This window comes from Ambystoma mexicanum, chromosome 8 (assembly GCF_040938575.1).
Source record: "Ambystoma mexicanum isolate Mex_15411 chromosome 8, UKY_AmexF1_1, whole genome shotgun sequence".
NCBI classification, from domain to species: Eukaryota; Metazoa; Chordata; class Amphibia; order Caudata; family Ambystomatidae; genus Ambystoma; species Ambystoma mexicanum.
Window position 1 is genome coordinate 1,313,058,259 of NC_090929.1, and position 24,345 is coordinate 1,313,082,603.

Below are 24,345 nucleotides of genomic sequence, written 5' to 3' on the forward strand. Positions count from 1 at the left end.
TATGGTTTTATGAAGCCCTTAGTTTGACTTCAGAAAAACGATCCCTAACAGCACCACACCTGGATCAGGATTTGCCAGATCTCACTGGTTGGGCGGATCCTGTAGTCCAATTGTCACAATCGTAGTGAGCACTGGTTGGTCAAGTGCCTCTTTCTGCTCCCACCCTCCTGGTGCATTGTACCTCCTGCTGAGTTTGCTTTCTCCTGCTCTTCCTCCTCGACGCCCTGCAACAAGTGGGGCCCTTTTAGCTCTTTTCACACTCCGTTCACCCCCCCTTGTTACTTCATGAGGCCTCTGGTAACTTGGTTGTCTCAATCGTTCCCCTTGGGTGGCCCTCTTCCCTCATTCTCCTGTCCTTTTTCCTTCTTCTCTACTTGCTTCTTGTGGTTCTCATGCACTTATCTCCTTCTCCTTAATGTCTCTCCACTGTCCATGTCCTCTGCTCTCTATTTCCCTCTCCAGTTTGTGCTGCTCTTTTCTGTCTTTCACGCTTTATTCCACTCTACTCCTTTCCTTAGCCTCTACTCCCCTCTCGATTCCTTTCTAACTTCTATATCTCCTTCCTCCCACTCTGGCTTCACCAGTTTCCTGTCCGCTCTGCACTCTTTCCTCACTATCCCTCCTTATCTCACATAAACACCAATTGTCTTCTTCGAGCCCTCACACTTGGCTTTTATAGTAGTGTGGAGTCTCGGAATTACAGACTGTTTTCAGCTGTGGTTGACACAGACCGCCGCAGAGTTCAGGTATTGATTGCCCAAATTTCAATTCTTGTCCACAGCTGTTGTGCATTGTTCATGCTTGCCATCGCAACTCTGCAGAACATAAGTGTCAAGATTATTGTGTGCATCCTGTCTCTCCTATCAGTGCGACAACTACTTCGGTTGATTGTTTCTTCCTTGGCTGGCAGCCAGCATCCTAAGTGCCTCCGCTGCTTTGCAAGTGGACGACCCGAAGATCTGCTGTCCATCTGAGGGGGAAGTACCTTGCAGTTCTCCAGACAGGAATCAATTTTTCAAGTGTGTGGGTTGCATACGGGTCGAGCCCATAGCTTTTGATTCCTTTGCGGGTACCACTGCCACACGTTGGGTTTCTTGTGCACAGGAAGGAAGGTAAACATAAATTGGCAAATGGTGTTGGTTGTGAGTCTGCTGTGCTTCAGACATCCATTCTGGCAAGGGGTGCTGCAACTCCTAGAGGCACTGATAAACATTAGGATTTTTGACAGGCAGAGATTTCTGCTGCAGATGGTGGGTGAGGAGACGCGGGAGAACGGTCAGAGCGACGTGGTGAACAACACAGGTTACATCACGTAGTGGTTGGTGGCAGCATGCCCCCATGGTTTCCCCATACCTACGCACTAACAAAAAATGGGACTTTTATCACACCACACATCGATTATGTTTCTTGAAGTAAGAAAATAACAGGTGTGCGGTGGAAACTTGACTGCATTTTAGATGTGTATCTGTGAAAACTGCTCGTTTTTCATCTTGGTGTGGTGTCTGCAATAGCACTTAAATCATCATAATCCTAAAAAAGGTATATCAAAAATAACATTTCATATTTGTTTCTACATTTAGGATTTTCATTGGAAGACGCCTAACAACCTCAACTGCCAACTTTTAATGTGATTTGAACACAACCTTGAAAGCAGCCCAAATTGCTAATGTGACGTGAAATAGCAAACTGACGAACATCCCGTGCATGTGATGGCCATGATGTGTTTATTTTGTATGTGCATGGCTTGGCCAAGTCACAAAGAAATCGAAAGCAGCGGCACATGGCGATTGGTGCAGTTTGCACCGTTGCCTGCTTGCAATTTGAGCATATATGGTGATGAACAAAGAATGCCATTCCAACCATGCGCCATTTGCTGTTGGCGCACATTACGCCTGAAATTGATTTGATCCACACAAAAAAAGTCTTGGATTTCCATTTCGGATACCATCCACTAACCGAGAACTTGCTTGTAGGAAAAGCAAAATGTGAAAATGCTGCAATTACACACGCAATGGTGAATGTGGTGTAAAATACTTGTATAATGCAGTCATAAAAAGCTAAAATAGTGCCTGCATATGTTTGCTACTGCCAAATCTGACTATCCCAGGTAGGTATATGGCATTCTTTTTGTTGCATCATCAGGCTTTGTGTGGCCTGTAGGTTTGTCTTTAATTTGCATTGTCTGTTCTCAGTCTCTCGTTTTGATGCTACAATTTTCACCCCTGTCCTGGAAGTTTGTGTTAATTTTCTTTTATTTGCAAGCGAAGTTGCGCATTGGCCCCTTTTTGTGTATGATGCATAATTAGCAAGTTTTACGGGGTTCAAAGATATTTGTAATCTCAAAGTAGCTTTGTGAATGGGATCCTTAGTTTATTACTAGCTAGGGAAAATAATCATAGAAGCCAAAAATAAATATTGTACATTGTGTAAATACTCATATTTGTTTGATTGTCAAAAGCATGTTATCATGTACAGAAACAGGAAGTATAGTTTCTGTGCAGATAATTGCTGGTTTTAAGTATTCAAGGCTCAGTGTTACCAGATGTGATGTACATTTCAACAGAGGTAATGTGTCCACCTGCATCACAAATAACTCAATTCTGGGTGGCAGATAACACCTGTTCATGTTTGTAATATTAACTGTTCAACAAATGAATCACCTTTTTTGAAAAAAAAGGCAAACTTTCAAAAAATGAAAATTGAAAAAAATATAGGTTAGTCAAATCAAGGAGATACATATTTTGCTCCCTAGAAATCATAATGAATACTAGTGTACATGTTGAATTTGGATAGCAAGCCACGTTAATAGCAGAGTGGGTGGTAAAATCATCACCTCACTCATCAAATATGTTCAATTTCTACAAAAACATGACTATTAGAACTTCCAATGCGTTGTTTAAATTATGCACTTCAGAGCCTTTTTTGGATAGGCTGCCTCACGTTATCACATCTCATTTGGTCTTTATCATATTTTAAAACATCTTATTTATTTTGTTGGTAAAATATTGTAGGCTGATGCTGTGATGATTAACTTTCGACACCACATAAAGCTTTGTTGATCTAACACATGTTGTTCAATAATGTATGTAAATTGTACAACTTCCCTTTTTGCATATCAATTTTGCCCATTTTCATTAACCCTAAAATGTATGCATTGAGGCAGCATCATTGTAATGATTGCGTCCATTAACTGTTAAATCAAGTTGTTGCTGTGCTTGTGTGTGTGCTCAGCCATTGACTTTGCTAGTTTGATTTATTTTGAATTTACGAAAACAAAATGGATGGTTAATCTTTGGTAAATTAGAGAACCCATCTGGAGTGCACTGTAATCTAAGTGAATTATTTTTTAAACGATTTAAAGAAATCAAGCTCTACGTGTATGTGGCTCAACAGTCCCTAGGAAGGGTATGAGTTTAATGTTTATAAAGCTAACAAAAACATTTCATTTTATGTAAGTTTGAAAGGATGTACATTTAACAATGATGAACATATGCATCTTTTTAAATAAAATCGTTTCTTTGTTGAGTATATTTATCAAATTGTGTATATTTTTTAAGGCACAAAATGCGAATATGGTATGTGTTTTCCAAACCTAATCTGGTCCATTGTGTTATACAACTGTCTCCACCTTCTATATTGTCCTTAGATGTATACACGTCATAGTTTCTCTATAAGTATTTTCATACACAAATATGTCAAAAGCTTTCATGAGTTTTAAAGAGGCACAAGAAAAATCAAAAATCGGGTTATTTTCTCTTTTTCTGGTTTATTTTAAATTGGAAGATATGCTAGCTTCCCTTTTGTCACTTTATAAATGGTCCATATTATTAATGGTGCCTGTTCCTTTTCACTGGCTGTGAATTTCTAATAACCATTCCTCACCAAAGTAGTCTGTATTTATATTTTTGTAAGTGCAGCATCATTTTCTGTTGCTTCTTAATAACAAGTCTGCAGCACAGCCTGCACAATCCCATATTCTGTCCAGACAAAAGCACACCAAAATGAAATAGTAGTAGTTAAAATAACGTGCCGTCCTCTTTCTTTCCCTTAAATTAAGGGGAACTGGATATTTCTAAATCTTTTAAACATATATGTCACTTTTGGGGTTAAAACTCAGGTTGACTATATTTTGTAAACCTTTTCAGGAAGGTTCAGTGTAACACTTAACATTTCCGGTAAGGTGAACACTGGAAATCGGATAGTCTCCCAGCTCTCACTTCATGGGGTTTAAACCAATCTGCTCTTTTTCCACTATATTGTTTAAAAGATATATATGTATTCTAAGTAAACAAGCGCTTTTCTTTCTTGCATTCAACAATTCTACAATTGCACCAATGATACATTGCTCCTAGATCTATCTTTAATGCCAGCAGTGCCCACTCTTGCATTGAGGCAATTGACCAGTAGATACTTGACAAGAAAATAAAATTCCCATTGAAACTGAGATCAAACACCTCTGATCCTTCTTTGTTTCCACCTCTTTTGCCATTGACATATCACATATGTCCAAGTTAGATTACCAACTCCGGCCCCATGTCTCCTGACATGCCAAAGGTGGTTACTTCCAACTCTGGGTACTCTTTCGCTTCCTGGCCAAACCACCAAGAGTGACCACAACAATACCTTCTGACGCAACAGGAAATGTAAGCCTGGAAACGGTTGGTTGAGGTGTACTCAAGGATTATTATACAAAGCACTAGGGTGAGAGAAAGGCCTACAATACAGTATACATTTGAATAACCTTGCTGAAAATCCAAGAGAAACACTGACATGTGAAAGGGATGTTCCTGGCCTAGTTTAAAATAAATAAGACTATTGTCCTCAGTCCAAGGTCCCTAGTCTACAACAATTTGCGTTCATGGTCAGGCGACCCAGAGAGTAATGTATGAAATAATGTATGGTTCCCTTGGGGTCCCAAGGTCTGGGACCCTTCCATACGAATGTTGAAACCTTCTTGGGCTTTGGTTGTTTGGTTTCCATGTTTTAGTTAATTTCTTTCCCACCTGTCTCAGGTGGATTTTGTCATGAGCGCTACTCCCGAGGAGCCAAGACTGGCCCAGCGTCCCCGGAAGCAGGCTCATCATCCACACCCCCGGTTCCAGCAGACCCCTACAGGGGCCCTTTGGACCATGTCCTGGCGCCTCTGGCGCCAGGCTCATAAGGAACCACAGTCCCGGCACCATGGGTGCCGGGCTCATATTCTTAAAGTGTGCAGTAGTGATTAGGTGGACTTACCTGTGGCAGACCATGCTGCATACTCACCTAGAACAATCCAAGCTGGGTGAAGTCCCAGCCACTGGGTGGGAGGGACCAATCCTCTGTTACAGGAACTCTTTTCTTACCTGGGTGGGGCTGATGCTAATCCTCTGACACTGGAACTCTTTTCTTACCTGGGTGAGGCTGGAGGAAGAATACGCACCAAAGCACTTCACTATTTAAACCACACCCGATAGAATTCACGAGCTTCGCGTTATTCTGCAACAGCAGCAGGACGCTCATCAAGTCGGCTCCTGCATTCCAGGTCCAGACACACCCTCAGCTTCTCGAGCAGCAACCTGTGGATGAAGAAAAGGCACAGGAACATCTACTCACCAGAATTCAGCCACAAGAGTCCAGTCTCCGACAACCTGCAAATAAAGACATAAGGTTAGAAAACGGGCAACACGCTCGCAGCTTCGGCAGCATCCCAGCACATGGAAGACAAAATACATTGTTAGTGGTGTCCGAGCCGAAGGGTTCGCAACTCAGTTATACTTACGCGCTTCTTCACGCGCAGCAGCGGCAGCATCGCCCTCATTTCGGGACCTGAAAGGAAGGAAAAGACATTATCAGAGGCGCCCATTTGGAAGCGGCCACAATTCAGTTATGTAGTGACGTAACTGGATTCCACGCGCCCCTGCACCAGAAGCAGGATGGAGAGCTTGGCTTTACTAAACCAAAGGTGAGAGTTCGTGGAGACCAGTCGAGAACCAAGAAGTGGGAAAAGCAGAAGATTGGTGGGAGAACTTATCCAACCAGCTTGTAATTACCCCTTTTTCTTCCACCTGCAGAAAACTCACCTTACAAGCCAGACAGTCAATATTCGGAGGTCCTGCCCAGAGCGTCTTCCGAGTTCTACGCCTCATCATAGTCATAGAAGCAACTGTAGCAGTCCAGTTTGGGTCAGCGCCTCCGTGGGAATCAGGTGAGCGTTACAGAACGTGAAGCCTACCCATAATCTCCTACCCAGGCGCTATGGAAACTTCCGACACAGACCAATTGGCCCAGTTGTTGGGGGAATTAAGAGCTGAAGTCCATGCTGCTCGCCAGGAAACGAACGCCCTTAAGAGGGAATTGATAATGTCAAAAGAACGAACTGACGATCTCGCCAGACAGTTATTACAGAGTCAAGCGGGGCAAACTCCTCTACCTAACTCAGGGGGGAATTATACCCCAGTTACTTCAACCAATCCCGTTCAAATCAACCTACCTAGAAATGTGCCATTGGCACCACCTGAACGCTTTTCTGGTGACCCTAAAAGATTTGCAGTGTTTATAAATCAATGCCGACTGCACTTTCTTTGTAGACCCGCAGCCTTTCCAACTGACCAGACCAAGGTAGCCTTTGTACTTTCGTATCTTAGCAGCAGCGCCGCTGATTGGTCGATCCCTCTGGTTACACAGGATGACCCAATTCTTCGGAACTTCTCAGCCTTCCAGGCGAGTATGGAGAGACGTTTTGCAAGACATTCCCAAGGGCAGGCCCTGGACAACGAACTCCTCTCCCTGCGACAGGGCAACCAGGACCTCTTAGCCTACATTAAATCTTTTAATAGGTTAATCGTGGAAACTAGATGGCCCGAGGATAAAAGGATCATGCTATTTCACAGAGGTCTGCGTGGTGAACTTAAAGACGTCCTTGCCCAGGTCGTGAATCCTCCTCAGGACTGTTCGGAATATATTGATTTGGTGGTCCAATTGGATCTTAGGCTCCAAAACAGAAAGGCGGACCGATCCAGGTTTGAAACCCGAGAATTCACGAAAACACAAAGCAACGCCAAAGGGGTCGACACCGTTGAACCTATGCAGATTGGGGCTGTAAAAGGGTCCCTTAACCCAGAAAGAGCGTGACAGAAGACGACAAATGCAATTGTGCCTCTATTGTGGAAACTCTGGACATTTTCTTCGAGATTGCCCGGTAAAACCACCTAAGAAAACAGTAGGAGCTTCTGACAAGAACTCTGAAAGCCTGAGCCGGGAAACGACCTCGCCCGACAAGTGTAGAGGTCTGCTTGCCGAGCTTAAAAACCAGTTCTTTGACCTCGCACTTCATAATGCCTATGGTCCTCGTAAACCCAAAGCAACCAGAACGTTTGCATGCTATTAAGGCATACATTGATAGTGGAGCAATAGGAAATTACGTGGAACGCGAATTGGCTTCCAGGATGAACCTACCTCTTTGTCCAAAGGCTATTAAAGACGTCATTACCACGGTGGATGGGACCGAAATCGCCTCCGGACCGGTAACCCATACCACTGCTGAAGTGACGTTACTAGGCCAAGACGGGCATCGGGAGGCATTTGTGTTCGACGTGATCAAAGCTCCTCAATTCCAAGTAATCCTAGGAATCCCTTGGTTGGAGAAACACAACCCTCAGATTGATTGGCGAGCAAAGACGATAATGTTCCCTGAGTGTGCACCAACCTGCTATCCACGACCCAGCATTGGCCTAGCGTCAGCAACGACTGACGGTCCACAATTACCTCAAGAGTATCGAGAGTTCCAAGATGTTTTTCAAAAGGAACAGGCTAACACCTTGCCACCTCACAGATCATACGATTGTCAGATAGATCTGCTACCTGGTGCAACTCCCCCTTGCAGTAGGATTTACGCCCTCACCGAGCCTGAGAACCTTCATCTGCGACAGTATTTAGACCAGTATCTGGCCAATGGCTTTATCTGTCTGTCAAAGTCTCCTGCATCCTCGGCTCTGTTCTTCGTACCAAAAAAAGAAGGTGACCTCAGAACCTGTATTGATTACCGTGCTCTGAATCAGATAACAGTACAAAACAGATACCCCTTACCTCTGATCCCGGAACTCCTCGACCAGGTGAAAAACGCCTGTATTTACACCAAGCTTGATCTCTGGGGAACTTATCATTTGGTACGGATCAAGGAAGGTGATGAATGGAAGACGGCATTTCGCACTAAGTATGGGCTATTTGAATACCAAGTGATGCCCTTCGGACTATGCAATGCGCCGGCCGCCTTCCAATATTTCATGAATGACGTCCTCAGAGAGCTCATTGATGTCTGTGTTGTCGTCTACATAGACGACATTCTTGTGTACTCATCTTCGGAAGCTGATCATCGAAATCATGTTAGGGCGGTCCTTGAAAAACTTTGCCAACATAAACTCTTTGCCAAGCTCGAGAAATGTTCCTTTCATGTCACCGAGGTCGAATTTATGGGATTTATTCTGACACCCAAAGGAGTCCACATGGACTCGAGAAAAGTTGACGCAATCCTCAAATGGCCATCTCCTACTTCCGTGAAAGGCGTTCAAAGCATGCTAGGCTTTGCCAATTTTTACCGCAGATTTATTCCAGAGTTTTCACGAGTGGTACAACCCATCACATCCCTCTTAAGAAAAAATAAGCGCTTTGAATGGTCTGCAGAAGCTGAACAAGCCTTCCAAGAGCTAAAGGCCAAGTTCACCTCGGCGCCAATACTGAAACACCCACGCCCGGATCTCCCTTACATCGTTGAAACCGACGCCTCCAGCTTAGCAATGGGAGCAGTTCTATCACAAAGGGATCCAGAGACTAACCAACTGCATCCTGTGGCGTTTTGGTCTCGAAAGTTCTCGGCGCCTGAGATTAATTACACCATCACGGACAAAGAGCTTTTGGCTATTAAATCCGCCTTTAAGGCCTTGCGGCATTATCTCCTCGGGGCCAAACACACTGTTACGGTGATCGCCGATCATGGAAATCTACAGTATCTGAAAACCGCCAAAGCTCAATCCTCCAGACAGCTTCGCTGGGCTCTATTCTTTGCTGAATTTGACTTCGTGATCACTTACCGCCCGGGCAACAAGAACGGCAAAGCGGATGCTCTTTCCCGAATTGGAATGGGAGATAACGTTGTCAATCCCGAACCCGTACCAATAATTCCTGAACAAAGGATCTTGGGTCTGATTTCTTCACAATCCATCGAGGATATTGAGGCAAAAACTAAACAACTTGTGACCCCATCAGACTTACAGAGCTGGTTACAAAGAGGAGAGAACTTCACCGTAAACAATGACTTGCCTTATTTCCAAGGACGATTATTCCTACCACACGCCGATTTACAAAAACAGGTAATCTCCTGTTATCATGATTCATTAATGGAGGGTCACCCTGGCATCGCCAAAACCACAGAAAAAGTGAAGACACTTCTGGTGGCCTTCATGGAGAAAATACATAAAAGAATTTGTGATGTCCTGTGGTGTGTGCGCTCAAAACAAGGGTCAAAAGAAAAGGCCAGCTGGTCTTCTGCAACCATTAGACATTCCACCGTGTCCCTGGCATACCCTTTCCATGGACTTCATCACAGACTTACCCTCTTGTTCCAGGTACAACACTATTCTCGTTATTGTGGATTTGTTTTCTAAAATGGCCCACTTCATTCCGCTAAAAGGCTTACCTTCAGCTTCAGTACTAGCCAGAGAATTCCTTGAAAACATTGTCCGGTTACACGGCTTCCCGTCGGTACTAATCTCTGATAGAGGAAGCCAGTTTATTTCTCACTTTTGGCGTAGTTGTTGTCGGTCAGCTCAAATCGATGTAAGACTTTCAACCAGCCATCACCCCCAGACCGACGGGCAAACCAAGAGAACAAACCAGACTCTCAAACAATATTTACGATGCATGCTACAACAGTCTGAAAGCAACTGGAAGGACATCCTTTGGATAGCTGAATATGCATACAACAATTCAGTTCATTCGGGAACCGGGAAGAGTCCCTTCTACATCTTGTATGGAATTCATCCTCGAACCTCCAACCTCGACCCACCTCAAGATTTGGAACACCCGCCGTAGATCAGTTGCACTCTGTTATTACCCAAGCTTTCAAGGAAGCGACTGCACATCTACAACAAGCTAAAGAAAGGTACAAAAAAGGAGCAGACCAACACCGAAGCGATGCCCCTCAATACCAGGTTGAGGATCAAGTCTGGTTGTCCACCAAACATTTATCGCTAAAAGGACCTCGCACCTTCAACCCCAAATACCTGGGACCATATTCAATTACGGCCATAATTAATCCAGTGGCCGTTAAATTAGATTTGCCAACCCATATGAGAATACATCCTGTGTTTCACATATCTCTTTTGAAACCCATGCAACCTGGAACCAGACTGACCAGACCTCCAGAACCCATTCAGGTGAATGGAGAGCCCGAATTTGAAGTTAAAAACATTTTGGACTCCAAGATCATCAAATCAAAACTATTCTACCTAATCAACTGGAAAGGCTACGGACCCCAGGAAAGATCCTGGGAACCCTATGACTACGTCCATGCTCCTCGTCTAGTCAGGAAATTCCACCGAACCTTTCCCGATAAACCAAAACCCCCGGGGAGGACATGTTTGGGAGGGGCCTTGAGGGGGGGTGCTGTCATGAGCGCTACTCCCGAGGAGCCAAGACTGGCCCAGCGTCCCCGGAAGCAGGCTCATCATCCACACCCCTGGTTCCAGCAGACCCCTACAGGGGCCCTTTGGACCATGTCCTGGCGCCTGTGGCGCCAGGCTCATAAGGAACCACAGTCCCGGCACCATGGGCGCGGGGCTCATATTCTTAAAGTGTGCAGTAGTGATTGGGTGGACTTACCTGTGGCAGACCATGCTGCATACTCACCTAGAACAATCCAAGCTGGGTGAAGTCCCAGCCACTGGCTGGGAGGGACCAATCCTCTGTTACAGGAACTCTTTTCTTACCTGGGTGGGGCTGATGCTAACCCTCTGACACTGGAACTCTTTTCTTACCTGGGTGAGGCTGGAGGACGAATACGCACCAAAGCACTTCTCCACTATTTAAACCACGCCCGATAGAATTCACGTGCTTCGCGTTATTCTGCAACAGCAGCAGGACGCTCACCGAGTCGGCTCCTGCATTCCAGGTCCAGACACACCCTCAGCTTCTCGAGCAGCAACCTGTGGATGAAGAAAAGGCACAGGAACATCTACTCACCAGAATTCAGCCACAAGAGTCCAGTCTCCGACAACCTGCAAATAAAGACATAAGGTTAGAAATCGGGCAACACGCTCGCAGCTGCGCTCGCTTACCTTAGCCATCCGTGATCACACCGGAGTTCACCGCGGCCTTCGCTTCGGCAGCATCCCAGCACCTGGAAGACAAAAGACATTGTTAGTGGTGTCTGAGCCGAAGGGTTCGCAACTCAGTTATACTTACGCGCTTCTTCACGCGCAGCAGCGGCAGCATCGCCCTCAGCATTTCGGCACCTGAAAGGAAGGAAAAGACATTATCAGAGACGCCCATTTGAAAACGGCCACAATTCAGTTATACTTACGTGCCACCGCACGTGCAACAGCGGCGGCATCGCCCACAGCATCTCGGCACCTGAAAGACAGAAAAGGACATTATAAAAGGGTGCTCCTTCAGAAGCGGCCTCAGATCTTCTATACTCACAAGCCTCTTCTTGCACAGCAGTGGTGGTGTCGCCAACAGCTCCTCGGCACCTGAAGGACTATTGCAAGCCACAAAAGGACACTGAGCCTAACACTGAAATCATCCAGTGACGTAACTGGATTCCACGCGCCCCTGCACCAGAAGCAGGATGGAGAGCTCGGCTTTACTAAACCAAAGGTGAGAGTTCGTGGAGACCAGTCGAGAACCAAGAAGTGGGAAAAGCAGAAGATTGGTGGGAGAACTTATCCAACCAGCTTGTAATTACCCCTTTTTCTTCCACCTGCAGAAAACTCACCTTACAAGCCAGACAGTCAATATTCGGAGGTCCTGCCCAGAGCGTCTTCCGAGTTCTACGCCTCATCATAGTCATAGAAGCAACTGTAGCAGTCCAGTTTGGGTCAGCGCCTCCGTGGGAATCAGGTGAGCGTTACAGATTTTCAGGCTCCAGGCTGTATTATCTATCTATATTTCTCCTTAGCTGAAGATGTTTGAGGATCCTCTGGGCTTTGGTTCTCCTAGAAATAGTTCTTGGTGGGTTTGCAATACCCACTTGTTTCCCAACTGTGGCTCACTGTTATCCTCTGCCCCTTTTAGTTCTAGCTGTTTCTCTTTTGCACGCTCGTTTCAGCTCTGTTTCAATTGGGATTGTCTCGGGTGTAATTTGAGGCTGCCGACTGCATTAGTAAGCCCCATCGGTAAGCCCCAAAGCAATGTCTGTTAGTTTTCAGGAATGCAATGTTTCTAGCTGGAGATATTCTATCTCTTTCTGTCTGTTTTTCTCTCTCTCCTTTCATTGGCCTAGGTCAACAATCCTCTCTGCACCCCTTTCAGCCATTGGCCCTCTTGACTTGGCAAATGCAAATTCTCTTCTTTGGACCTCTCTGACCCTCCTCCAAACCCTTACAGTCTATGATGACCTCCTCCTTCCTCTCTCCTTATCTGTATGCAAACCTTCACAAATCCTCTCCTTCCTCCTATTGTAAGCGATGCATGGTATCACAAGCAGAGGCTGACACAAAAGAAATACTTTTTCAAAACCTTTATTTAATATTTGTGGGTTGGAAAACTCCTATCTTGCCCTAATACTAAGATGGGAGTAGTCTCTACCATCAATATAAAGAAAACACAGTCCTAGTCGGTCTTTTAGTTGAAATAAAGATGCCTATACTAAAAAAACCTAACACCTGCCCTTACACTTATACAATAACTGTGAAAAGGGATATGCATGTAAAACGGAAAATTGTTAAAAAAAAAAAAATAGCAGCGCAACTTCTCCCCAACTTTGTGTTGCATGGGGTAAGGTGGTACACTCTGGTTGGGTGATGCGCTTCGGCTCTGGTTGCAAGGATACAGTTCTCAACTTGGACTAAGGCTTACATCGCCTTCCAAATTAATGTTTCCTTGTTCAACAATTCAAACACGACTCTGTTTCTTCTGGTTTTACAGTTCAACAAAGTTCCCAATATTTAGGTTCACATTACAATTCTTGGTAGGTCTCCGTCAGGCTCGGACCTTCAACCACCTTAGTCTGAATGTGTGTTTCCTTTTTGCAGCCACACTGCTGCCCATCCACCACTCTAGGGCAGCATGCACTTGGGCAAAGGTGACACTGAATATTAGGGACCATCTGCATGGTGGTCCTCGTGGCTACTGCAAGATGGCCGCCACTTTGCCTTGCAATGTGAAAAGACCCCAGAGTCCTCTTCTCCCTCCTGCTTGCATTCCGATTGGTCTGGCAGTCTTGCAATTTGGCCTATTAGGGACGGGCAGGCTTTAGCCGGCCCCCTCTCCAAAGGCCCCTGTCTGCTCCCTGTCCGTTGCCTGGCCGGGTTCACATTACAATTCTTGGTAGGTCTCCGTCAGGCTCGGACCTTCAACCACCTTAGTCTGAATGTGTGTTTCCTTTTTGCAGCCACACTGCTGCCCATCCGCCACTCTGGGGCAGCATGCACTTGGGCAAAGGTGACACTGAATATTAGGGACCATCTGCATGGTGTCCTCGTGGCTACTGCAAGATGGCCGCCACTTTGCCTTGCAATGTGAAAAGACCCCAGAGTCCTCCTCTCCCTCCTGCTTGCTTTCCGATTGGTCTGGCAGTCTTGCAATTTGGCCTATTAGGGACCGGCCGGCTTTAGCCGGCCCCCTCTCCAAAGGCCCCTGTCTGCTCCCTGTCCGTTGCCTGGCCCAGTCTGTGGGTCCCTCCTACACCCCTTCACATCCCCCATATGTACATGGAGGCTGAAGAGAACACCACACGTTCTGGATAAACTGAATTAATGGAGCATCTAACATTTCTCTAAAGGTCAGTTCCCTCAACAAACTTAATCGATCCTCTTCCTTCACACCTGGCACTGTCCCACCTCTCACTCCATCTCACCTGGACTCCCACTAATTTAGCTGTGCCCAGTTGCTCTGTGTGTTTTCACCTTGTCCTGGCTAAATTCAAATTTAGCTGTGCTCAGTTGCTGCATGTGTTTTCACCTTGTCCTGCCTAAAATGGAATTTAACTGTGCCCAATTTCTGCATGTGTTTTCACCTTGTCATGCCTAAAATTGAATTTAGCTATGCCCAGTTGCTGCGTGTGCTTTCACCTTGTCCTGCCTAAAATCGAGTTTAGCTGTGCCATCTGCAGCCCCTACTTCCTGCACCCTGTTCCTCCTGCTCCCCTGCCCTTCCCGCCCTACTCCACCTTCTCTGCTAGCACTCTCCTCTTCTTCTATCCTTCTTGTATTATTGGTGTATTGTGCCCCCTTCTGTTTGCAACCTCCATCCCATCCTCCTCTTCCCTCCACCCTACTTGCCCATTTCATTATACCTTAAATCTTCTTAACTACTCTGAGCGAAGTAATGCCCAGTAGTCTACCTTTCCTACACCCTTCTTCCCTTCCTCTCTCACCCACTCACCCCCTACACTGTATTTATGTCACGCCGTTATATAATTGTATGATCAACTTCAACTTAGCAATGTATAGTAGCCTGTCTGTTCTACACTGCCCCGCACCCACCTTGACCCTATTCGTGTAAGGCCCTTTGAAAAATGAAGGATTGTTGTCAGACATGAAAGAGTTATCCTCACTGTTATATGTACTATGTTTACTTATTCCTGCACTTACCCTGCTCTGTACAGGCCTGTATCATTCAGAAAGTCAAAGGCTCTGAATGACTGTTGTTTTTTTCCCACTGTTCCCCTCCTCTCCTTGAGCGCTTTGAAACGCTTCTCTGTGTATAGGCGCTATACAAATAAACAATACATAAATAAATAAATGCTTAGGGGTTCCCTTCCGCAAGCTTTTATCATCAACAAAAGTTCCTTTACACTTTGTTTCCTGTCGAAGACTTTGAAATGTGCAAGGCTTTGTCAAATATCTCTGCAAGACCACTTCGACTTTCATTACCTTGTTACTTTTAGCCCCTCTCCCAATGCCTCTTAGTACCTGTAGTTTCAAGCCTACAATCTTGTATTCTTTTGGTTTCCCGCTGTCGGGATCACTTCTACTATTTAGCGTTCATTTCACATATCTTCACGTTTTTTTCACTCATTTTGCCGCATTTATGTCATCAAGACACTTTGCAGAGACTTTCGACTGAGCAATCTTTCTCTGCCGGACCACTCTGTTACTCTGTATCTCTTGCGTCGCACTTTATCAATGCAGGCTTTCTTTCATTCCTCTTTGGCGGCCACTCATTTTCACTTGCTGGACACACAGTTACCGCTACGATTCTTTCTCAACACAGACCGGTCTCTCAGAGCTTTGATCTACTCACCAGCTGTGTTGATATCGTTTGCTTTGCAGCTTTCATTCATGGAGTCATGGTTATGGCCGCAGACGCTGCTTTGCCTCCCCAACTCTGCCGTTCACCCGGGAGGGTGGTTGTGGTCTTTGATGTTTACAGCACGATTTCTCAATTCTCCTCAGTGGCTGTCCTGACACACTCCTCAAGATTCTCTGGAAACCACGATTTGTCGCAAGGATGCTCAAGGTCTTGTCCCTCCCTGAGTCAGCCCCTAGGCTTGTTCGCTTCCACTTGGTTTGCCGCCACCCTGCGAATAAGTGTCCGTACTTGTGTTCCGCCTGGGTCAGTGAGGGCTTGAGTTTTAGGTAGGGATCCTCTGCTGTACTCAGCCTTACAGCCTCCCTCCTAGCTTCCCAGGAGCAACTGCCTTCTCTTCCCTGCAGGCTCCTTTAAAACATCTGTGAGAGGTTAATGTGCTGCAGGTGTGTGGTCAGGGTTGGGCCTGCCTGACCCTGCCTGTCCTCGTTAACAGGGCAGCCTATTGTCAAAATGGGAGAGTCTGTCCTCTGTGCCTTAGTGTGTGGTTTCTCAGTGCTCTTTATCCTCTCAGTCCCTCTCTTCCTCGTCCCAGTGTTTGTGTAAAAAGGGGGGAGGGGATGGGGAGTCGGAGTATCCTACAAAATAGGATGGGGTAGGTGGGTTGAAAAGGGGGGGAGTACCGCATCTCAACATTGGGTGATGAAATCCCACTCCCCTAGGATCCCTCACCCAGGTGATCCTCTCGCACTGGTCCACCCCAAGGGACTGGTTCCAAAGGCGATGGCCATGCCCTGGCCACCATGGGTAAGAAATCCTTCGGGACTAGACGGTGAGACACCCTCTGGTTTCTCACATTATGTCCCTCCACCAACCACATTTTCTTTCTGTCTTTCTCTTGCTTTAACTGACAATGGTGAACAGTTGTCAGTTGAATCTTCGCCCCTGGATTCACTTCCATTCCCACAATCTTTTTCAATTGACTTCCTCAGGAAGTCCCTGGCATAATATTTGATGAAAGCTGCTATGTTTTTGCCCCACGGTTACCTGGTTTCTAACCTCCACTTCTCCTGAATATCTTGAATATGTGCCGTCGGATCTTCGTCTGCTCTCATTTTACAAGTCAAAATGGGGGTCATGTCTGACGATTCTGGGTACTGAACCATAAGTGCTCTGCATACGCTAACTCAACAGTCATTAAACTGTGCTCTCTTATGGTCGGTAATTTGTCCAGTCAGTCCAGAATAGCCCGCCTCCTTCCAAATGTCATTTGATTGTTCTCCTAATATAGCAGCAAGCAGGCTTTTAACACCTACAGCTAAGGTCATCCCGGTTATCATTTTCTCCAGTTTATAGATCCATTTACCCTCCCCTGACATCAGTAATGGCAATTTACAAATCAAATTATTTGTGTCCATTTGTGGCCACGGAATATATTGTGGCTGTCCCCCCTCCTTTCTCTAATAAGGGGATTTGTGTGAACCCATAGCACCTGTCCGAGTGCAGCCGCACCCTTTGTTTTTGTTAATGCGTCTGTCATACTAATTTTCTTCCGTCCTGGTAAATCCCTTAGTTTGTTTACATACAGCATTTTCTCTTCTAGACAATGTGATTGCCCCCTCGGGTGTCTGGGATATTCAACGGGCTACAGCCTTCTCACTTGTGCTTCCAAATCTAACCATGCTAGCTCCTTCCCTATCCCCAGGCTTGTACAACCTCCGCCTCTCTTCTTTCCTCGCTCTCTTCATCTTCGAACATAGTTTCATCACTTTCATCTTCTCAGTTTTCAAAGTCTAGTCTCCCAAGGGCACTCATCCTAGATATTCCACTCATCGCTTCCTCTAATATGTTCCTCCCTCCATCTTGCAGAGACCCTCTTCTACTCCCCATCATGCTACTGGTACCATCCCTTCTGCTTCTATACAGGTTACGAGCCACCTTCGTATGGCCCCTTCCTCTCCTTCTTCTGGAAGAGTATGCTTTTTAAGAATCTCATATCCTTTCTTGCAGTGTCTTTCTAAGCTCCTCTCTCTTACTCTCTGTTCTTGTCTCTGAACGCTCTCTCTGGCTGGGGGCGTACATTCCCTAATAATATCATCTACATCTTTCATTCACCTTTCATCCTTGCTTCTTTCTATCTCTTGTTGTCTTTCTCTGTCCTTCTCTTCCTCCATTTTGCCTTTCTCTGTCTGGATTTCTTTCTCTCCCTTTCTCGTCTCTTCTCCCTTTCTATATCTGCTTCTCGCTTCTTTTCTCTTTCTCGTTCTTCTTCATGCCCACTTTCAATCCCTCTCCTCTCTTTTCCACTCTTTTGCCCTGTTCCTTTTTCTATTCTTCTTTCTTCTACCTTTCCCTAACTTCCATTACCTTTGAAATTATCCGTGCCCTTTCCGTCTAATTTGAGTATTTTCTGTCCTCCTACCCTTTTATTCGGCACAATCGGCGTCTCGTCACTTTTTCCCTGCCTGCCTCTCTCTCTCTGATCCTCCTCTTCAGCTTCTGCCAATTATGCCTGAAAATTGTGACACTCGTCATATTCCACGTGGGTGGACACTGATCTTTGCTTTCTTATTTTGTCTTCACTACTGTATCCGGGTGGCGGATATGTGAGATTAGTTTACCCTGCTACAGTTTTTAACGCTCGTAACGGATATAAACCCTGTACTTCTGAAGACAGGTCACTGCTCTGGGGAGGAGGAGGAGGAGGAGGAGGAGGAGGAGGAGGAGGAGGAGGAGCTGTGAGTGCTCTGCCCCCTTCGTCATGATGATTAAGTATCCATTCTTTTGTGGGTGGCTGCTCTATCTCTTCCCAATACATTTTTCACAGTTCCAGGATGGCTATTCAATTCTGTAACTGTTTTGCTTTATACGCGGTATGTAAATATGTGGACATATGTTGCAGTACTGCTTTCGACTGAGTGAAATGATATGATAGGTTACTTATAACATGCTTAATACCCAGAGGCTTCTAAACGCGGACCCGGGGATCGAACCTGTGTTGCTCCATGTCATCTTGCTTCCAAGGCGAGCACGTTGCCCCCGAGCTATCCTCCCAAGACCTTCCTGTGGCCAAGGCATGTACATATTGTGCCTGCAATGTCCCACACCCACCGAGTGTGGTACCTAAGGACTTTGTCCTTGCACCGGGGCATCGCTTTGCATAGGTCAATGATGGGAGTGTCTCCCATGATAACATATCATAGTTTAACTTACCAATACACATGTAATCTCAATTCTCACTCACCCTTTTTTTTACCTTCCCTTCACACCCTTCCCCATCAATACTTCTCTTGCACCTAATACTTTTGTGTCTCCCTTCAAGACCACGCCACCTGCGTAACCCAGTGTTTCAGAGCGGGACCACAAACTCCACTCACGGGGGGCACTGTTGCGCAGGTACAAGATGGCTGCTCCTGGGGCTTGCCGCACTGCATGGGATGGTTGCTCCCATGTCCAATCCTCTCACGCTGCCATACTGTGAGGATCCTGCATTGTCTGCCACCCCACCGCTGTTGGGTCCACATCAGTGGGTGAGCGCAGTGCGGCATGCCTGGATCCTCCATTCAAGCACAGCCCTTGCTGTCTGTCTGGGGATTAAGAGCTGTGACTGCAGTGTCCTGGAGCTACGTCCCAAAGGCCCATCAGTTTAATCCTTCACAGCCCCGGATGCAATGCAGTCCTGGACTTTGCCATCGGACCAGGCGGGAGAGCCCCATGAGTGCTGTAACGTGCGGTCGAGTTGGGACCTCGCGTACTGCGGCACCACACTGCTGAAGCAGGCTGTTTCACCCTCCTCTGCCCTGGATCAGCCTTGAGGCCACTACGTGCTGGGAGCTACACAGACGGAGGTAACAGGCTCACCCTAACACAGCAGACAATTTTCTTTTTCTGAGGCCTGCCATTTGAATCCTACTCTGCCCAGGATATGTGTTAAGGGTGTCACAGGCTGGTAGCCACTCTGATTGAGGTGATGGAACCACCCTGACACTGCAACCTTTTCTCCTGTGATGCCCTGCCGCCCCAGTGGTTACAGCATTGGGCCATTTTTGCTGAATGCTCTGCTACAGAGGTGCTGAGGGTTCACCCACCGACTCAAAGGTGTCTGTCTCCCCCCACTGACACCATCCCCAGGGACCTCCTTGGGGGAGCTTAGCCCTAGTACCAGAGTGAAGCTGGAGGGGATTGCCCCTAAGTGTCTTGGCTGTCCCCCAGATGTGGCGTCCGCCACGAAAGGTATGAACTGCTGGGCGACTTTTGAATGGGGTCTGCTGTGAGGATACTCTAGTGGTGGCATGCCAGTGTTGCGCCACAATTGAAATTGGCACAGCTTTCACTGTACTGTCCCCCCTCAAGCTCTCTGGGTCAGGCATTGCACATGGTGAACCCAAAGAACAGTTCAAGATGGAGCTGTGTGCTAAAGCTGGACGGGGTCCGTTGCAGGCTGAGGCCCCCCTCCTGCTCATCAGTGGTGGATGTCAAGCTCCTTTACCAGACCCTCCTCACACTGAAGGACAGCACTGACACTCTAGGAATGAAAATAGATGCCCTCATCTGTAAGGTTGACCAATCGCCGGTCCAAATCGAGAAGCATTGTGGCAGAATGTCGACAGCAGAACAGAAGATCAGTGACAGCGAGGATAAAATGGCCATATTACGAAAGAGATGATGACCGTCCAACAAACAGTGAAGAGAGTCAGGACTAAGAATGATGATGTAGAGGGCAGGTCCAGAAGAAATAATATAAGAATTGTGCGGGTACCGGAGATGACAGTCATTGATAATACAGTAACATTAGTGGAGAAACTACTAATAGATGTGATTGATGGCTCCCCGGTATCCTCGATGTTTATGGTTGAAAGGGCCCATTGCTCCTTTTTTGCCGAGGCCCACTCCTGGGGTCCCTGAACGATCGATCATTGCCTAATTATATTCTTACAGGGACAGAGATGGGGTCCAGAGGAGCCCTCAGGTCCAGGAGGAGCACCTTTCAAGAGGCGAAGGTAATCCTCCACAAAAAAACACAAAAGATACGCCATGCTATATCCTGCAAAACTACAAATAGTCAATGGCGGCAAGACTCCATTCTTTACAGACCCTAAAGCGGTGGTGAGGTTTTACAAGGGACTTGCCGGACCTGGTGGGTCTGCGCTCGAGATCACCCTGCTGATGAACTAATGGCCCAGTACTTGTTGTGTCTCATCCAGGTCCACTGGGACTCACCCATTGGCGAATAACCCTTTACATAGGCTGGGAAGTGTCAAAGTTTGGGGGCTGCCTGTAGTAGTATGGAGCTGTAGTGGCCAGCAGTCAACACTCTCTTTTACGCAATAATAGCTGTGTGTGTTCTGTTTGCCGGTGGGGTGTCATGTTGGGAAGTTAGCACATATGTATGAGTTTCTGGCATGGGAGGGGGCGGGGAATGTGAGTTTGGGGTTGTTGTTTTAACCCTCTGAACTTGTCAGTTCCCCTCTTGGTCAACACATATAGGGGTGTTATGATCGCCCAATGTGGTGGCACCTTCCAGGGGAAACCTGGACTCTCGTGTGATCACAGGCGTGCAACAAAGCACTATATAATCTTTCAATGTCTGATGAGATTGTGGTAATGTCATGGAATATCTGTGGGTTCACAAATGGAAAATAATTTAGGCTCATATTGAATCAAGCCAAGCGTCACCAAGCGAGGATTCTCTTCCTTCAAGAGACCCATCTGGGTAAAGACTGGAAACTCCCAGGTGCTCAGGGTTGTGGGATACATAGGTTTGGCTCATCTTTTACATCCCATTCCCGGGGAGTGGCAACATACATTCAGAGGTCCCTGGACTTAGAATTAGATGATTAGAAAGGGGACACGGAGGGGAGGTACTTGATCTTGCCAGAAAAATGCCTGGGGCTGACATTCTTATTATAAATGTGTACGCGCCAAATACGGATACGCCAGAGTTTTTTCAGACATGTGCTAACTTTATCCATGCTTATCCGATGTATACAATCATATGGTCGGGTGACTTTAATTTCTTGCCGACACTTGGTATGGATAAAACCACCATGACACAGACTAGACTTCCGAAATCTGTTGCCACCTGGAACACTATAGCTGAATATCATAGGCTGGTAGATGTCTGGCGTTTTTGGAACCCAAAAGGGAGGAAATACACCTTTCATTCAGGTGTCCACAAAACTGCCTCCGGAATAGCCAAGAAGTCCCATTTTCAACTCAACCTCCTCAGAGGTATTCTTCCTTTCCTCACTTTCCCCCAGATGCTCAACTTTTCCAGAGCTCTGGAACTCTGTAGGCTGGACTACTGCAACAGCCCCTTGCTTAATCTACCCTCTTCCTCTCTCCGCCCCCTCCAACCTGTCCAGGATAGGGCTGGAAGACTTATCCTGGGCCTCAAGCCCAGGGACTGTATCTCTCCTTCCCTAAAATCCCTCCACTGGCTCCCGGTTGCTGCAAGGATCAAATTCAAATCTTTCAGCATCATCCATAAATCTTTCTGGGGAAGAGGGACAATCTATATACAACTTGGTCTCATCAAATACTTTCCTTCCAGATCTTTACTCTTCTGCGGCTCCAACTCCCTGCATGTCAGGCGCTTTTCTAAACAGCGAGCAGATCTCTTTCTTCGGTTGGCTCCCTCATCTGGAACAGCCTCGCCCTTTCTCTCTGGCTAGAGCCGGATCTCCTAAAATTCCAGAAGCTCCTCACGAATTTCCTCTTCACCTCCTCCTTCCCCTTCTCACTCATGTGCTAATACCCCACAGTCTCTGAGATTGGTGGCCTGGGGCCTTGTGTCCTACTGGGTCCCGGCCTCCCACCCAATCGCCCTCAGCCTACCTCCCCCTCCCAGCACTTGCCTTCGGGCACCCAAATGGCTTCTCACATGCCTGCACTTATTATAGGCAGGTGATAACTATGTACCAAGCGATCTCTGCCAGGCACTTACTGTTGCACATAACTGACTCCTTGGCACTTACCTCTATGGCCACAAAAGTGATGGGTGGAAGGCTTTGAATGAATCTGTACCACTGGCATTGCTCTGGGTAACCTTCCACACCACTGGTTTTTAGCCCGTCTGCACCATTGCAAAAGGGGTCCAGCCATATGCAAATCAGTCAGGTACTGCCACAAATGGTAGCAGCCCAGCCCGAACTGCTAGGCCAGGTCTCCTCTGCACGGAAACACAAGCAACCCCAGACATGTTTCGGCCTTGTTGGGCCTCCTCAGTGAGGTGCAGCTTGGTTCCCTATGGTGCTTACCTCTATGGAACTCCTAGCACTTACCCCGTTCACTGTCCCTTCCCTCTCTCCCTGAATTGCACGTTCTGAATGCTCACGAGGCCTAGTAGGAATGCCCCTTTCCTGATCATCCGTTTATTCTATTTGCCTTTGTTGCCACATTTCCTCCCCTTTGCCCTGTGGGCACTTTGAAACAGAGTTTTTTGATGTATAAGCACCTTACAAATGCACAATGAATAAATAAATTGCCGGTCAAAAATGCTCTGGAAACTTTCTAAGAACCCGTTATTAATGGACTGTTATTGTTGAAAAAAGGGATGGCCCAGGACAAGGCTGTCTTTTCCAGATTAAATATGAAGGCCACTTTGACTTGATCGGGCGCATATAATTGGGGTTTATTTAAATAATGTATACAACATTGAGTCAAAAATGCCTTAAAATCACAGGGGTCCCCTCCATATTTGTTAGACATGGGAGGCAAAGGAATGCTACCTGCACCCCCTGGACATGGTAGTGTAGTGGGTGCAATAGGATGGGAAATGCTACGGGATATGGATCCCACTGATCCTGCAGGGGTTGCAGATACTAAGCCTGTTTCCCAAGGGTTACTACTAGGGACTGATTCTTTTGCCAATTGCTCTACGGTAGACTATAGAGCAGTCATTGATTGAAAGAGTACAGCATTTTCCTGACAAGAGGTGGCTACCTCTACTTGCAGTTTCTGTACTGCTGAGTGTAAAGACTGGAGGGGGGTATCTGTACTTCTGCGCTGTATATGGCCGAGTGAAGGTTCCCTATTGTGGTAGCAATGTATGAGCAACCAAGGCATAAGCTCTAAGTACAGTGTAGTCCCGAAGCCCCCACAAAGGAATGTCCACACACAATGTTATGTGCTAACACAGTTCTCTATATAAAAATAAGGTTTGGAGATATATACACAATTAATAACACACTTTGTACTCTGGCAATTCTAATATGGCAAATACGCACAATGTCTATGTGGTACCACACTTAACCTCAGACTCCTTTAAAATGCATCAACTGCTGACAGTTATAAAGTAACATACACACCATGCAGTAAGGTGGATCATAGGAAGAAAGGTGAATTAGGTTAAACATGGCAGAATGCTTCTTGAGATGCTAAGACACAATTCTGAATGAGGATCCCCTTACCTGGGCAACATGTAATAAAGATTATTAACAAGCCAAGTCCATTAATGTTTAATCAGTCTTGTTTCCTGTTGAAAAGGTTCAACCACCCCAATGTACCTGAGATAGAATTTCTACGATGGTTGGTCGATGATGACCTTGAGAGTGAACTCCCTCTAAAGCAGGAGCCACAGGGCATCTAGATTCCCTGAAGAAAGGTGCAACACTTGCAGTACTTCTGCAGCTTCGACCTCTGTGGTGCTCTTCGACGATCGATTGTGAAGATGAGGCGTGCGTTGCACCACGATGCAAAGTGTTGGGTGCCACAAAGAAGACTCTGTGATGAATGTAGGCCCTGCAGCAGGCATTGGGTGCGGTCTTCTGGCCTGTCAGTCCTGCAGCCGGAGCACGTACCTCGGGATAGCTTCGGCGATCGGAACTCGACCACAGGCTGGACTTCAGATCTTCACTTCGTCAGTGTCCTCGGGATGTGTTTGTCGTCTTCTGGTGGCAG

The 24,345-nt window shown here is 46.6% G+C and overlaps 1 protein-coding gene across 2 annotated transcripts in view; it reads left to right on the forward strand.

Annotated features, from left to right (window-relative positions):
• Positions 1 to 24,345, forward strand: part of BNIP3 (BCL2 interacting protein 3) — a 409,172-nt gene that overhangs the window by 271,639 nt on the left and 113,188 nt on the right. The window contains exon 6 of one of the 2 annotated variants that reach the window (XM_069611438.1): positions 1,581 to 3,528. The exons of the other annotated variant lie outside the window; for it this stretch is intronic. Coding sequence (XP_069467539.1) covers positions 1,581 to 1,626 — 46 coding nt within the window. The 3' untranslated portion in view covers positions 1,627 to 3,528. Of the gene's footprint in view, positions 1 to 1,580; positions 3,529 to 24,345 lie in introns of those variants that run through there. 2 annotated transcript variants of the gene reach the window in all.